Below are 17,481 nucleotides of genomic sequence, written 5' to 3' on the forward strand. Positions count from 1 at the left end.
ACCATAGAAAGGGAGGTCCAAGATCCTCTAGGTGGCTCGGAGTTCCAGCAGCACCCCATGGCCTAGGTTTTGAATTCCCAGTCTGTGAGTGAGTCTAGAGCTTGATGGCGCTCTCATGCTGAGCCTGGATTCGTGCCGTGGTGCAGCCAGGGGCTTAGCCCACCTTCCCACACCCATCTCATTTCTCCTAACTGTCATATTTGGCTTGGACCCCACCACATTGTCACAGCCTTCAGGAACTGCAGAGCCATAACGACACAGTGGCTGACACTTTGACAAATTACTAAAAGCTCAGCTAATAGAACTAAAGCACTTGCTCTAAGAAAGTCGTTTTATCTATATTTAAGCCCGATATATCCTTGGATAACTCAACTGACAAAAGTACAAATCCATCGAAGGATGGCAGATGAACTGACAGAATCTATAGATAAAAGAAAGCAGGTCAGCTTGATTCACCGCTGCTGTCAGAACATCCTGGAAAGAGTCCAGGCGATTCCAGCGCAGAAGCACAGAGGAGAGGAGTGGTAATTACAACTGTGCATCACCATGTCTCCCAAAAGGAAAAAAATAAAGGCACCTTTCAGATGTTCCCTCATCAAACTCAAGGTGCCCACCTACTATGTGCCAGGCACCAGCACACTTCCTTACTGCTCACCAGCTCCTGGGATGTGCTTTCATCCTATTCTCATCCCGCTTGCTTGGATAGAGCAGTTCCTTTGTCTCTGAAGTAGAGGGAGGTAACACACGACCCTCCCGACATGTGTCAGGAAACTCTCCCCTACCAACTAGGAGAAGCCTGCTCCAACCCAACAAACTAGGAACTGGTGTGCAAAGAACTGGGCACCGGCCCCAGCCAACCAAGCCTCCCCAGCAGCGTGAACCTGGGACAGGTCATTGCCTCTCCTTAGACCTCAGCTATAAAACGAGGACTTCCCGGGTCCCTTCCTGAGGAGGGGGAAGTGCTGTGGCAACTGGATGGGACAGCAAAAGGATCCCAGGGTCAAGCCAGTTGCCAAGGTGCAGAAAAAGGGCACAAAGCAGACCCTTAGAGAACATGGGCTGAAGTGCCCTGATCTCCTGAAGAGATCGGGAGGCACCAGCAGACTCTCATGCCTTCCCTGGGAGACCTTCCCTGGAGGCTTCCCCATGCCTTCTGTTTGTGGAGTGCAGGGAGAAGCCTATACCCAGGCCCATTCTATTGCCTAGCCCCTAACTCCCCTGCTTCCTATGGCATAGGAAGGCTGATCTAGAGGCAGAAGTCAGAACAGACTGCAGGTGGGGGAGGAGGCGGCTACCGCAAGGGTCCAGGAGAGACTGACAGGACAAGAGTTAGGGTCCTAAAACTGCAGGCACAAGGGGTGATACTTCAAAGGCAGAGTCACCTGACAAACTTAAAGAGGAAGGGCTCTGTGTTTTGCTTTATGAGCCCAAATGAATGGCGAATAAAAATGGAGAGGTGGTTTAGAGGACAATGGAATTCAGCTTTAGATACACTGAATTCCAGGAGGCAGCAGATAACCCATGTAAAAAATGTACAGCAGGACGAAGACAGAAAGACCGTAAACCAGCAGGTCTATCTTTTTTAAAGACTTGGTGATACTTCTGCTGATATCCCGTCTTAATTCTATTCCCAGGATAATGTGGCAAAAACCATGGGAGAGAGAGTAACACACATATATATTTTTTTCAAGAAATAGTTTAAAATTAATTAATAAAATTCAACTCCTATGCCTAATAACACCGAAACCTGACTAGACAGAATACCCAATGCTGGCAAGGGTGCAATAACACTCACACAGGCTAGAAGAACGAACCCTTCTGGAAAACAACTTGGCAGTATGCATCGAAAGCCATAAAGTGTTAATATCTGGCCCTATATATTACTTCTAGGAATCTAGCCTAAGGACTACGCAAAAGAAAACAATGGTGTGTGATGAACAACTGAGGATATTTGGTACATGAAGATGCTCATTATCTATAATAGCAAAACATTGGAAGTCACTTAAATATCCAACCACAGGGGAAAAATTAAGAGCATTATAGGCCGTTGGTGGAATTATTATACAGGCATTAAAAAGTTACGAAGACAGTGGTAACAGAGAAATCTTTTTCTACCCCATTTACCATAAGTTTAAATGAAAAAAGAACAGAATATGTGATTATACAGACATTACAACAACTTCTGTGTTAAGATGGCAGGATTCTGAGTACATCTTGGATGAAGAATAAGCAACTGAGAGTGTTAAAATCAGCTGGGGGGGTGGGGTGGTACCTTGGCTCCGTCCACACTGATGATCCGATAGCTGTTCCTTGTGACATCATAGAAGTAGGAAACAGTGACTGCCTGCTTGCTCGCAGGCATCCAGTTCTTCTTGGTGTTGGGGTCGATCTGGAAGACATGCGCTCGGGTGGTGAAGATGGGCTGTTCTCTGCAATAGGAGAGTGGGCGTGTGAGTTGAGAGAACATGACTTAATGTATAATTTATGATTTCTAGGCCACCTACTGCCCCAAAAGATTTTAAATAGCTTACAGGGAAAGATACATATGCATGAAGTCAATTAAAATAAGAAAAGCAAAGAGGAAAAAAAAAAAAAAGACACCAGTGAGTAGTTTTTGCAACCCACACTCCACTTGGCTGTTATCCCCCTGAGACTGCAGGGCAATTGGTGTAATGAACAATTTGCTTAAAAGGCAACTTCTTGTTCAGTGTTTCTGAATCCCTGTCAAGTGTCCTATACTTTTTCTGACATCCTGTTGTCATTTTTAGGATTTTTGGAACCACTTCATTTTTTAGAATTTTACAACAAATTTATTTTGGGGGATTCTACAACAATTTTAGGATTTTACAATACACTTGCAGCTTAATGTTATATTTCTATTAAATTTGCTCAAATGTGCAGCAATTTATGAATGTTATAATTTTTTTTTTCTTTTCTTTTTGGATATGGAGTCTCGCTGTGTCGCCCAGGCTTAAGTGCAGTGGCACAATCTCAGCTCACTGCAATCTCTGCCTCGCAGGTTCAAGCTATTCTGCCTCAGCCTCCTGAGTAGCTGGGATTACAGGTACATGCTGCTGTGCCCAGCTAATTTTTGTATTATTGTAGAGATGGGGGTTTCACCATGTTGGCCAGGCTTGTCTCGAACTCCTGACCTTGTGATCCGCCTGCCTCAGCCTCCCAAAATGCCGGGATTATAGGCGTGAGCCACCATGCCTAGCTTTTTTTAATTTAAAGAGACAGTGTCTCACTGCTGCCCAGGCTGGGCACAGTGGCATAATCAAAGCTCACTGTGATTTCCGAGGCTCAAGCAGTTCTCCTGCCTCAGCCTCCTAAGTAGCTAGGACTACAGACACGTGACACCACACTTAGCGAATTTTGCGGGGCGGTGGTAGGTAGAGACAGGATCTATGTTGCCCAGGCTAGTCTTGAACTCCTGATCTCAAGTGATTCTCCCACCTTGGCCTCTCAAAGTGCTGGGATTATAGGCATGAGCCACTGTAACCAGTCATATGATAGAATTATTTTGTATCTCTGTATCTCTTCAGTCTACTTCTAGAACCATTCAACAACCTGACAAACATTTAAGTTTTGTTTCCAACTCATAAACCTTTAGAGTTTTATGTAGAATTCATCAAATGCATGTCTTGTGCTAGTCTCACCTCCATATTGTTGCTTTTTCACTCCACATGCCTGAAGCACTTTATGTCATTAACCAAATTTGCGTATTACCTATATTTTTCTGTTGAGTGGGGAATTAGATTTTGACAATAAGCATTTAGAAATAAGGCAGATGAATAAAAATTGTGATAGATTTCACTGCATTTCATATTTTAAGTCATCAGCTTCACAAAGTAATGCAATGACACAGACATCACATATATTTATTTTTGAAGAAAGTATCTTTACACAAACTGGCTCAAAAATCTTTTAAGTGTTCAAAAATAAGATCCAAATAGAAAAAAGCCAACAACATGTAAAAAATAGTCCCATTGTTTATAAAATGCTACCAATTTAATAAGTACTTATTAGAGACACACAATTAAGTCAAAAGGTAACTTCAACAATTTGTTAAATCCTTACAACGTCAAAAGAGATGACATAAAAGAGACATAGACAAGAAGACACAAATTCAAAGGGAAAAGAGAATTTTAAGTGTTCTGATCTCTAGATGGAATGTTTTAGGCGAAGCAGTCTTTGAATCCAGCCGGATTGTAGAATACTCATTAAAAAGAGAAAAAGAAATAAAAATTTACTAATAAAAAAATAAATAAAAAATAAAAAGAAAGCTCTTTTTTTTTCTTTTTAAAGACTGCTCTTAAGAGAGAAACTTTTCCTACAAAACCACTTTGCCATTTAAACCTCATGTAAGGGCTACCGAGTAACACCAGCAGCACTGACCATCAACCTCAGTTTTGAAGAAACGCAGCAACCTTCTTTATGCCTGTTTCTCCACGGGCATGCTATTAATGCTACTTCAATGCAGCTGTTCACAGAGGCTAGCATTCGAGAACACAGGCTAGCAGCATTCCTTGCTCCCTGAAACTTCCCTTCTAGGTCCCCTGGAGCAGGACCAGTGCCTCTGGGTCTGTGGATTACTAGGGCATTTTTATTCCCTCAACAGAGACCAAGTTCATCCACACACTAGATGCCAAAACGACACACTTCCAGCAGCTGGGTGACAGCTGTTAGAAACAAAAGGAAGATTCTCACTGTAATTTCCCACATCTGTTGTCAAAGGAGGCCAGCCGACGGGGAGCGTGTGCATATCAATGCAAGCCCTCAGATCCCATCCACGTGATACAATCCAGTCCGCCGTCTGGATCACCCAGCTGTGCCACTCCGCCCAGCACCATATTTTGCTAATCATCTAAGTACAACGCCACAAAGGAAAACACTTCCTCACATAGTATTCTCCTGCGTATTTGAGAGGAAAGACCGATTTAAAGGGCAGTAACTACAGAACATTTTTGAAGAATCAAATTGTGCTATAATCTGCCTCATTGTCAGAGCACTGAATGGGCTGGGCTGGGGCCCACAGGTTAGAAGAGAAGAGACTTCCCGGGAAGTGACCCAGACTTTCAGATCTTCCCTCCTGTTCCCTACACCAGAAAAGAGGGATTGGGTCTGGGTTTGGCATCCTTAGACCAATGTTTCCTAAATCTCTCTGACAGAAATTAGCTGGTACACTTACTAAAAATACACATTCCCAGGCCCCATCCAACCCCCCCCCCAACCCCCCCCCCAACCCGCCGCCTTGAACCTGGCTCTCCAAGGAAGGGCCCAGGGGGCTCCATTTTTAAGAACTCCAGGTGATTTTTATTTTCAAGGAAGCTGGGGACACATTCACATAAGATATAATCAGATGATCTAAAAAAAAGAAGTGGCCCCTAGAGCCAGCATCTCTACTGCAGAACGACACAGGTGCCCGAATGACACAGGAAGACTCCAGAAAGTTCTCCCACAGCTGTGCAGGGGGCTGGAGGTGGGGCAACAGAGGGACCAAGAATAGGATCTCTGGATGCAAAGGATGGGGACAGGGGGCGAAGGGAGGCAGAGCTGTTTTGGTCGGGAAGGAGGGTGGAGATGAGAGCGGCCTTCCACAAGCACTCTGTCCCTGAGGCCTACAGGAGAGAGGGAGGAAGTGAGGAAAGCAAAGCGGAGAGGCGGAGGGGAAGGCACAGCGAGCGGAGAAGATGGCAGAGCTTCCTGACCAGGCACAGGCAAAGCAACCAGCTGTCTGCTCGGCATGACCCAGGTCAAAGTGAGCAGAGAAGAGGGGCTCCATCTCCAAATCTACCTGCTCAGCTCTGTGGATGGACTGAAGTCATGGTGGGCTGCCCTCGGACCTCCGAGTAGAAGCACAAGGATGTTGGGAGAACACAGTGGCTCAGCTGGCCACAGTCTTGGTCACCACGGTCAGGCCCTCTGCAGGGCAAGTGGCTGATCCAGTTAGGGGGAGGGACAGAGACCTGGGAGGGGTGCTCTCTGAGCGGTCCTGCCAGCTCCATTCTGAGGTGGTCACCATGGCAGGAAGCTATGGTCCTCCTGAGGCCAAAGACCCGCATTCCTCATCCCTGAGCCCCCAGGCAAACGGGAGGACTGCACAGCCAGTCTGGCAGGAAACCACCCCCAGCTCTGGGATTGCCACATGAAATCTGGGGGCACTGGGAAGTTCCATGGTATTCTTTTACAATCCGAAAGGTCTAATGATATTTCAAGAAAAGGCAAAAAAGAAAGGCAAAGAGAAGAAAAGCACTCGTAGCTGACCTTTACTAAGTACTTACCATTCTGCTAGGCTGGCTCTCCACTTTAAAGTCCCGACAATCCTACGGGGAAGGGGCTGAACAGGCGGGGAAACAGGAACTCAGGCCAGGTAACCTGACTTGGGTCATGTAGTACATGATAGGTCTCAGACTTGATGTCATTTCTAAGTGACACGGAAATCCTCCCTCTTAACCATTATGCCATTCTATCTTCCTACAATAGCTGTCTGTAGTAGGCAGCTTCGAATGTATTTTTCAGTAAAGACGAGGTTTCACCGTGTTAGCTAGGATGGTCTCGATCTCCTGACTTCACGATCCACCCTCCTTGGTCTCCCAAAGTGCTGTGATTACAGGCATAAGCCACTGCGCCTACCCTGGACAACAAATCTTAACACCATTATGGGCAAAATTCAAGTACAAACCTCACCACAAAATTCAGAAAAACAGACCCTGACTTTGAAAGAATATTTTGCCTCACCTGAGAAAGCAAGAGAGCTAGAAGTAGGACATAGAAGTCATTTCTTCCAGTGTGCAAATCAATATAAATAGAAAGATTTAAGAGAATCAGAACTTTCCAACCTGCATTTTCTTCCCAGCAGGGAAAAGCTGAAGAGAGTGTATCAGAGGACAGAAACTACCTTCATATCCAAATTTATTCTCCTTTCTTTGATGTTCAATCTTCAGAGGGTAAATTTCAAATATACTCCCATTCCTTCTTCAGTGCTTTAAATAGAAAGCAGATGTTTCCGGATGGCAAAACGCTTCTCTAGACAATATAACCTACTGTTCCTTGCATAGTCTCTTTAGAGCTGAATAAACACCAATTGCTGTTCATTGAACACATTCTGGAACCTGACAGTAATTGTTCCCAAGAATAATTAGATACTCTGTGCAACATATGTATGTTTGGAATATGAAAACCACTCGGCAAAGAGGCCACTCCTGCTTTGAACAATTTCTGGCTCCGTGTAAAATAATTCTGCTAAGAATTGGCATGACTACTTTTTGCAAAGAAAAAAGAGAGAAATGATGTTTTAACTTATAATTCTTCACGTGCAATGCTTAGCGCCACACTTTTTCTGACATAAACCTACAAAATCCTACTATTCTTATGTTTCCTACTTCAATTTGATTTGAATTAAAACAAACCCTTCAGACATTATTTTACAGTATTACAACTCTTACAAGGTACCCTAATTAATCTGTCTTGAGACTTAAACCCCTCCAAACACCATCCACTCAACACCAACCGACAGGTCATCCTCTAGTACAGATGGGTCATGCTCTCCCTGGCCAGTTGCAAAGGCTTCCCTGGCTCTGTCCCCAGAAGACCAGCTCCCAGTGCTCTGCATGCATCACAGGCCAACCCCTGACCACCTGGCCCTGCCCTCTCACCAGAAGGGCTTCTGCTGCTTTCCTTCTCGCACTCCGACTCATCTGCACTTCCGCACATCCCAGCCAATGCAGTGCCCATCGCTGGGCCCAAAGTATCCTTCCCTGACTGCTGGAAGAATTCCTATTAGTCCTTCAGGTACTGTCACAGCATCTTGTGAAGTCTGATTTGTGCTCTGAGGACACAGGCCCTTGACTGGTCACCCGTCACAAGAGACAGGAAGCATGGTCTCATCTGGCCCCTGGCCCACACTCCAGGTGGTCAACAGACTACGCCAGCCGCCAAGGCCCAATCCTCAGAACCCAGGACAGCGAACTGAAGGAAAAAAGATATGCAGACAGAAACTTTTTCTTGCATATCCTCCCATGCAAAGAATCTAACTTAAAAACATATTGGAGTTCTACTTTTATACAAAATCCACATAGTAATGTTACTGTTATTTGCAGATAATACAACTGCACATCAAGAACACCCAAGAAAATCAACTGAAAAAGTGAACATAACTAAAATTCAGTAAGGTGGCTAGGTATAAAATTACTAATAAATGAAATCAGTAACCTTCCTAAATACACAAACAACCAGATAGAAAACATAACAGATTATATGGCCGGGCAAGGGGGTTCACGCCTGTAATCCCAGCACTTTGGGAAGCCAAGGTGAGCAAATCACTTGACATTAGGAGTTCAAGACCAGCTTGGCCAACATGGCAAAACCACATCTCTACTAAAAATACAAAAATTAGCTGGGCATGGTGGTGGGCTACCTGTAATCCCAGCTATCTGGGAGGCTTAGGAGAATCTCTTGAACCAGGGAGGTGGTAGTTGCAGGGAACTGAGATTATGCCACTGCACTTCAGCCTGGGTGACACAGTGACTCCATCTCAAAATGTAAAAAAAATAATAATCAATTGCCTAAAATCCCATTTACAGTAGCAACCGAAAGGATACAACTTCTTGAATCTATTTAGGAAGCATGCAAGATCTATGTTTAAAAAATAAAAGCCAGGTACAACGGTGTGCCCCTGTAGTCCCAGCCACTGAGGAGGCTGAGGGTATGGCTTGAGACCAGCCTCTAGTATACTATGATTGGGCCTGTGAATTTCCAATGCTTTCCAGCCTGGGCAATACAGCAAGACCCATTTTTTTTTTTAAACCCCAATAAATAAACACAGTAAGAACAAAAACTTCTGAGGCACACACAAGAAAACTTTAATAAGACGTATTCTTAAATGGGAAAGCTAACACAAAGCTGTCAATTATCCCTAAATGTACCAATCTAACATAATAAAAATATCAGGATTATTTTTAGAACTAGACAGGGTTATTCATATGAAAAACTATGTGAGGACAGCCAAAATATTCTGAAAATGAAGAGCAATGAGGAGCAATACCATCTCAGACATTGAAATATATTATAAAGTTACAGCAACCAAGGCAGAAGGTCTTTGCAAATAAGTAGATAAACAATGGAAGAGCACAGAGTCCAGAAACAGAAGCCCAGGGAATTAAGTATACGACACAGGCAGTGGAAACACTAGAAATCGCTCCAGAAATCCTGTAACAACAATGCGCAGCTACCTAGAAGAGCCCGCACCTGCCAGACCTTAGCCAGAATTGTCTCCCTGCCTGGTCTGAGGCCTTTCAAGGAGGTCACAGCTGCCCCATCCTATTATTTCCTTCCTGCCCCCAAACTGCCCAATTAACAAACCTGATAAATTAGTGATCTGATAGAAGAAATACTTGTCACAAATCCTCCTAGTGCTCTGACTAGGGATTCCCTTTTTGGGTCACATTTACACCAGGGAATGGATGAGGCAAGTGCCCCTGACAGGCATTATTAATGACACTGCCTTATTTCCCAGAGTGTCTGACAATTTTTTTTTATTTATTTTTATTTTTTTGAGATGGAGTTTCGCTCTTTACCCAGGCTGGAGTGCAATGGCGCGATCTCGGCTCACCGCAACCTCCGCCTCCCGGGTTCAGGCAATTCTCCTGCCTCAGCCTCCTGAGTAGCTGGGATTACAGGCACACGCCACCATGCCCAGCTAATTTTTTTGTAGTTTTTAGTAGAGACGGGGTTTCACCATGTTGACCAGGATGGTCTCGATCTCTTGACCTCGTGATCCACCCGCCTCGGCCTCCCAAAGTGCTGGGATTACAGGCGTGAGCCACCGCGCCCGGCCAGTGTCTGACAATTTTTAAGGAGCTCTGAACACACAGTCTCCTAGTGGTCCTCCTGAGATGTGGGTGTGACTAAGTTCTGGGGCTGGCTAACAGGCTGAGGGCTGCCCGGAGGGGCCATCAGATCCATTCCCATGTGCTTTGGAAAAGGGTCCCAATTCTCCAAAAGGGCTGGATGGGCCCACGGTAGTGGGTGAGGACCTGGACAGCCAGGAGGGAGAAGGCAGAGTTGTGAAGGGAAGCTGAGATAGAAAGTAAATATGGGCATGGGGGTGGGGAGAGGGAGGTATGGCTTCTCTGAGGATGCGGAATAGGTAAACATTATGGGGGGATGAGCGAATGGGAAGTCTAGGACAGGAACAGAAGAGAAAATAAAACTCACTAGCAACATAGCAATGCCATCCCGTGTTCAAACAGCACCCCTGGACCCCTGCACAGAAACCCCTCTCCCACCTCCACCCATAGATCTCCCTCCGCTTCAGCCCAGAGCCCAGCAAATCTGCTAGGTTTAGCAGATGAGGGAGGATACAGCTATTCAGGCACCAGTGGTGCACTCAGAGACCAGCAAGGGCGACTGTGTGGCACAGGAAGCAGGTGGCAGGAGATGAGGCCTCAGGGCAGAGGCCAACGCCAGATGACCATGGAGACTGAGTACCAGCTAAGGAAATCAGTCTTTATCATGGGGCCAGCATCTCCCTAATGTGCTCTGTGGAGCTATTTTCTCTTCCAAATATATTCCAAAAGATATATATGTAGGAAAAACATTAAATGCATTTGGATCTTCTCATAATTATGTTCTATCACCTTTAAGAAGTGTTCTCAGGCCAGGCGTGGTGGCTCGTCTGTAATCCCAGCACTTTGGGAGGCCGAGGCAGGCAGATCACAAGGTCAGAAGTTTGAGACCAGCCTGTCCAATATGGTGAAACCCCGTCTCTACTAAAAAACACAAAAATTTGCTGGGTGTGGCGGCGCACACCTGTAGTCCCAGCTACCCAGGAGGTTGAGGCAGGAGAATCGCTTGAACCTGGGAAGTAGAGGTTGCAGTGAGCCGACATCATGCCACTGCACTCCAGCCTAGGCAACAGAATGAGACTTCATCTCAAAAGAGAAAAAAAAAAAAAAAAAAGGAAAGAAATGTTCTCAAGCCAACACTGCCAGGAAATAGCTTGGGGGCCGCAGGAAACACAGGTGTCTGCCATGTGAGGCACAACACAGGTGTGCTCCTGCACTGACAAACCGGCCACCACCTGGACGGTTACCTTCTATCCCCAGGCTGTTGTCTACAGAAGGAATCTCGTCTCAGGATTTCAACATGTACTTGTGATTTTATTCTGTAGATGGCATATTTAACATTTATACTATAAAAATTCATCCCACCTGAATCTACTGTGAACAAAGGAAGCTTTAAACAAAAGCAGAGTTTGGCTCACAAATGAACCCCACAAGCCAAGAACTGGAAAATAGCCAAGTGATTTCTAACAAAAAACAGGTGGTGAGATGCCCAAGTCAAAAGGATTAATGATTTCTGAGACAGCTTAATTCAAGAGAGCACAAAATCTTGCTGAAGGAACAGTCTGTGTTCTTCCTTTTGCTGTAACACATCTGTGCGCAAAGATTTTCATATTGCACTGTAATGAAACAAACGATGGAAGACGTCATGCTGTACCTGATATGCGCGTATGACTTGGAAACATTATTCTTAATGTTGACTAGATACGGTTTTTTTAAAGGACTGGAAAAATGATGTTCTCAATTTTAAATGCCAAGGGCTTTTGTACAATAAAAATGAAGTTAGATGTCTACTTATATACCTTATTCTTAATAAGCTGAAAATAATTTTGTTTTATTGTGACAAAGCATTCACATACAAATGTGAATGATCTCTCAGCAATTAATTCATCTGTGAGACCATATCTTGCTGTCCGCTTCACCTAGGAGTCTTAGGTTTCATGATCGGTTGATTCCCCACTAGTATTCAAAATGGGTAAATTGTTCCATAGTAAAGTAAATGTAGGAAAAGCTGAGCTAAAGAGTAGCAGAGTCAGGACTACAATTTAGAGGGATCACTGTGGCAGTTGTACTGAAGATGGGCCGACAGGGGAAGAGACCGGAAGCTATTACCGAGGTACTTCGCGGTCACCCAGGCACCTGGAGATGAGGGCCTGGCCTACAGTGGTAGGGATGGAAGAGAGGGAGCGGCTTTCTGAGATTTCAAAACCGCGTCGGGACAATTTCTGGTTTTCAGTCCAGCATGTGAAGACCTGGGAAGTCACCACTCCATTTTAACAAGTAAAAAGCTAAACAAGGCTGGGCACAGTGGCTCACGCCATGTAATCCCAGTACTTTGGGAGGCTGAGGCAGGCAGATGGCTTGAGCCCAGGAGTTCGAGACCAGCCTGCACAATGTTATAAAGCCCAATCTCTACTAGAAACAGAAAAATTAGCTGGGGGCTGGGCGTGGTAGCTCATGCCCTATAATCCCACAAGGTGGGCAGATAGTTGAGGCCAGGAGTTTAAGACCAGGCTGGCCAACATGGCAAACCCCGTCTCTACTAAAAATACAAAAATTAGCCAGGCAAGGTGGCCCGTACCTGTAATCTCAGCTACTCAGGAGGCTGAGGTCGGGGGACTGCTTGGGCCTGGGAGGGGGAGACTGCAGTGAGCAGAGATCAGGCCAGTGCACTCCAACCTGGGCAACAGAGTGAGATTCTGTCTCAAAAGAAAAAAAAAAAAAAAAAAAAACAAAAAACCACCCAACACAGAAAAATTAACACCTCTTCTTCACTCTATCACAGAAGTGAGGTCACAGGGCAAACCACAGCCCTCCAAATTGGACGAGATGGGTATAGAGAATCACAACTTACCAGAGCAGAAAGCCATAAGCAGAGACCTCTGTGGGAACGAGTGCCAAGGCAGGAAAACCTGAACTATCACTGCGGAATTGCTCAAGCCTCAGTGTGGGCAGGTATCAGAGTTGAAAACTCCAGAGGGACCCAATCCTAGGGGGGCCTGCCCACTGTCTTGGCTTCTACTTCCGGGAGCTTTACCAGGTTCTCCCAGTGAGCATCGGAGAAAAATCCCCTCGTGCTCCAGGCAGGGGGAGGGGAATGCAGCCATTTAAAAATACACCAGAGCACCTGTTCTTTCTGACAAGGCCTGCCCTCAGGAGAAACTAATTTACCAGGGCCCAATCAGCTGGGGTACTATCAGGGCCAACTAAGCTGGAGAAAGGGAAATACCCAACTCCAGCCCCCTTTAACCATCCTGTCCTACCTAAGTGGAGGGAAAATATTTGAGAAGTAATGGTGACGTTCACAGTCCAGGGGCACAGGCTCGCCTCAAGACTGAGACATAGTCAGAAGGCTATAGAATGCTTCCCCTCCCCGACACCTTCCCACCACATTACCAAAGACCTATTTACTGCAGTTCCCTTCACCCAGGACAGCATGTCTACTTTTGGCCAAACACTTACAAGGCACACTGAAAGTAAAAAAAAATAAAATAGTTTGAAGAGACTAAACAAATATGAGAACTGGAGTCATATGTGGCAGGCATGTTAGAATTATCGGACCAGGAATTTTTTTAAATTATGATTAATATGCTAAGGGCTTTGATGGAAAATGTAGACAGCATGCAAGAACAGATGGATAATGTAAGGAGATGGAAATTCTAAGAAAAAAATCAAACAGAAATGCTACAGATTAGAAACACTGTAACAGAAATGAAGAGTGCCTTTGATGCATTCAATAGTAGACAGGGCTGAGGAAAGAATCTGTCAGCCTTAAAGGCAGCCTTAAACTGCCTTTGGAAGGCTCAGAGATTGGAAGTTCTGAAACTTTCAAAACTGAAAAAGAGAAAAGACTTTAAAAAAAAAAACCAGAATAGCCAAGAACTGTGAGAAAACTGTAAACGGTATAACATAGGCATAATAAAAATATTAGAAGAGGGAAAGAAAAACCAGAAGCAACATTTGAAGCAATAATGACTGAGAATTTCCCCCAAATTAACATCAGACACCAAACCACAGATCTAGGAAGCTCAGAGAACACCAAGCAGGATAAATGCCAAGAAAAACTACACCTAGGCATATCACATTCAAACTTCAGAAAATAAAAATAAATTTAAAATCTTGAAAAAAGTCAGAGGAAAGAAACACTTTACCTACAAAGGAACAAAGCCTGACATCTAACTTCTCAGAAACCATGCAAGTCAAAGAACGGAGTAAAATATGTAAAGTGTTAAGAGAAAAAAGCACCCACCAACCTAGAACTCTGTACCCTGAGAAATTGTTTGAAACTGAAGGAGAAATAAAGACTCTCAGATATACAAAAATTGATGGAGTTTGTTGCTAACAGACCTGCCTTACAAGAAATGTTAAGTGTTTCAGAAAGAAGGAAAATGGTAGGACAGAAACTTGAATCTACATAAAGAAAGAGCATCAGAGAATGAATAAGTGAAGATAGCATAAAAACTCTGTTATTCTTAATTGATCTAAAAGACAACAGTATGATCAAAATAATAACATATTTGAATATGTATGTATATATATGCTTATGCATAAATAAAATGAATGACAGCAATGATATAAGCAATGGGATGGAGGAGTTAGGATTATTCTGTTATTGTAAGTTACTTGTACTACCCATGAAGCAATATAGTGTTACCTGAAAGTGGGCTTGGATTCATTGTAAATGTATATTGCAAACTCTATGGCAACCAGTAAAAAAGCGTAAAAAAAGAAGTATAATTGACATGCTAAGAAAGGAGAAAAAATGGAATATGAAATGCTCAATTACAGCTACAAAAGTCAGAAAAAGTGTAGAAGAAAAAACTGGAACAAAGCACACAGGCAACAAATGGAAAATAGTAACAAATATGACAGATATTAATCCAACGGTATCAAATCACCTTAAATGGCAATGTTCTAAATACACAAAAGACAGAGATTGTTAGAGTGGGTTAAAAAATAAGGCCTGACTACAAGAAACCCACTTGAAATATAAAGATACATATAAATTAAAAGTAAAGGGACGGAAAAACATACTGTATAATACTAGTCAAAAGACAGCAGGAGTAGTTCTATCACTTTCAGACAGAGCAGACTCAAGAACAAGGAAAGTTATAAGAGATAAAGAGAGTCACTGCCTAATAATAAAGGGGCCAATACTAAAGGAAGACATAACCTTAATGTGTACATGCCTAGCAACATGTCAAAATACATGCCCAAACTGACAGAACTACAAGGAAAAATATCAATGAATTAACTATTACAGTTGGAAACATCAACACCCTTCAGTTAGAAGTGGACAGATCCGAGGACGAGCTCAGTGGCTCATGCCGGTAATACCAGCAGTTTGGGAAGCTAAGGCAGGTGGATTACTGGAGGGTCGGGAGTTTGAGAGCAGGCTGGCCAACATGATGAAACACCGTCTCCACTAAATATACAGAAAACTATTTTGGGCATGTGACGGGAGCCTGTCAGGAGGAGCTGAAGCACAAGAATCGCTGGAACCCAGGAGGCAGAGGTTGCAGTGAGCTAAGACTGCACAACTGCACTCCAGCCGGGGTGACAGAGCAAGACCTAACTCAAAAAAAAAAAAAAAAAAAAGGACAGATTCAAAGAGGCAGAAAACCAGTAAGGACATAGTTGAACTCAACATCATGACATCAACCAGCAGTGTATAATTGGCACCTGTAGACTATTCATCCAACAAAGTAGACTGCATGTTCTTTTCAAAGTGACATGGAACATTCAAGACAGACCACATTCTGGGCCATAAAACACACCTCAACAAATTTAAAAGAAATTATACAATGTCTGTTTTCATATCACAGTGGAATTAAACTAGTAATCAGTAACAGGAGTGGCCAAAAAGTGGAAACAACTCAAATGTTCCATAACAGATGAATGAATAACAAAATGTGGTGTATCCATGGAACAGAGTATTATTTGGCAATCAAAAAGAAATAAAGTAAGCCGGGCGTGGTGGCTCAAGCCTGTAATCCCAGCACTTTGGGAGGCCGAGGCGGGTGGATCACGAGGTCAAGAGATCGAGACCATCCTGGTCAACACGGTGAAACCCCGTCTCTACTAAAGCTACAAAAAAAAATTAGCTGGGCATGGTGGCGCGTGCCTGTAATCCCAGCTACTCAGGAGGCTGAGGCAGGAGAATTGCCTGAACCCAGGAGGCGGAGGTTGCGGTGAGCCGAGATCGCGCCATTGCACTCCAGCCTGGTTAACAACAAAGCTCCTCCTAAGCAAAAAGAAAAAAAAAAAAAAAAGAAATAAAGTAGTGATACAGCATGTAAATGAAGTATTTGGCAATAAAAGAAATAAAGTACTGATACAGGCTATAACAGGGATGAACCTTGAAAACATTGTGCTTAGTGAAAGAAGGCAGTCACAAAAGGCCGCACAGTCCATGATTCCATGTATATAAAACGTCCAGGTCAGGCAAAGAACCTATGGAGACAAAGTGGATGAGTGGCTAAGGGTAGGACGCCAGGGTAGAGGAAATTGGGAGTGACTGCCAATGGATTCTGGCTTTCTTTTAGGGGGAATAAAAATGTTCTATAAAATTAGATTGTGGTGAATGTTCCAAAGTCTCTGATTATAGTAAAAAAAAAAAAAAAAAAATCAACGAATGTATATTTTATATAAGTGAATTGTGTATTATGTGAATTATATCTCAATAAAGCTGTATTAAACTTTCAAGAGGACATTGATTCAGCTTGAGATTCTGCACTTGGTCCCAACAGACCAAACCAAAATGGAGTCACTTATGCTAAAGTTCTAGGTAACCATGCCAAAACTAAGTGATTTATCTGACCTTTCAAGAAATCAGGACAGAGAATAGCCGAATCCCCAAACAGGCCAGTTTTATCTGACATGGTAAGGAAGTTCCTTTTGCTTTAACCTTTACAGAGACCGTAACTTTGAAACAGCCATCCGCTTTTTGTTCTTCCTTGTTTCTGCTTTCTTCAGGCCTTTTCTGTCCATAAATACTCAATGTCCACATTGCAGGGTGGAATTCTCTGAATCTCTTCTGATTCTGAGGGCTGCCCAGTTCAGTAATTGCTCGGTTAAATTTATTTTGTCTAAAGTTTTTCTTTTATCAGCTGTTTTGCTTTTTTAAAAAAAAAAAAGATCAAACATGGAAGATGGAGAAAAAAGGCTCAGTGACTCTAAGCTGTCTGGCTTGGGCAACTGGGAGGAGATTTTAGTCATGCCAGGTGTGCCTTGCCTGTGAACCAACTGGAAGAGATGTTGGAAAGAGTGGAATTTCTTTTTAGGGTGACTGCAGGGTTAGAAGACAACACTGGGGAGCCCACAGCAGCAGCTGAGAAGAAATCACAGGTGGATAAAACCACTTAGGGACGGTCTGCAGGGAGAAAAGCCAGGAGAGGAACAATCAAACCAGGGAAGCACCCAGGTCAGGGGCAAGAAAAGGAACCGTCCTTGAATGAACACAGGGGCCAGGAACATAGTGGGAGAGCTGGGAACAAGTACTGGAACTCAAAGAAGTTCAGGATCATTCAGGCTGACTGAGAGTTCCAAAAACCCATTTGGCTACATATCATATTAAAAGCTAGTTTGTTTTGGCTAGGCGCTGTGGCTCATGCCTCTAATCCCAACACTTTGGTCG

At 43.8% G+C, this 17,481-nt stretch overlaps 2 protein-coding genes across 5 annotated transcripts in view; both read right to left on the bottom strand.

Moving 5' to 3' along the window:
• Positions 1-17,481, bottom strand: part of HOMER2 (homer scaffold protein 2) — a 99,596-nt gene that overhangs the window by 42,123 nt on the left and 39,992 nt on the right. For all 4 annotated transcript variants that reach the window (XM_032264837.1, XM_032264839.1, XM_032264836.1 and 1 more), the window contains exon 2: positions 2,273-2,429. In XM_032264837.1, coding sequence (XP_032120728.1) covers positions 2,273-2,429 — 157 coding nt within the window. The remainder of the gene's footprint in view (positions 1-2,272; positions 2,430-17,481) is intronic.
• CUNH15orf40 (chromosome unknown C15orf40 homolog) overlaps positions 2,370-17,481 on the bottom strand; it is a 114,820-nt gene continuing 99,708 nt past the window's right edge. The window contains exon 5 of the transcript XR_004264693.1: positions 2,370-2,429. The gene's annotated coding sequence lies outside the window, so the exon portion shown is untranslated. The remainder of the gene's footprint in view (positions 2,430-17,481) is intronic.

This window comes from Sapajus apella, unplaced genomic scaffold, assembly GCF_009761245.1.
Source record: "Sapajus apella isolate SASKATOON/1434 unplaced genomic scaffold, GSC_monkey_1.0 scaffold147, whole genome shotgun sequence".
Lineage (NCBI taxonomy): Eukaryota > Metazoa > Chordata > Mammalia > Primates > Cebidae > Sapajus > Sapajus apella.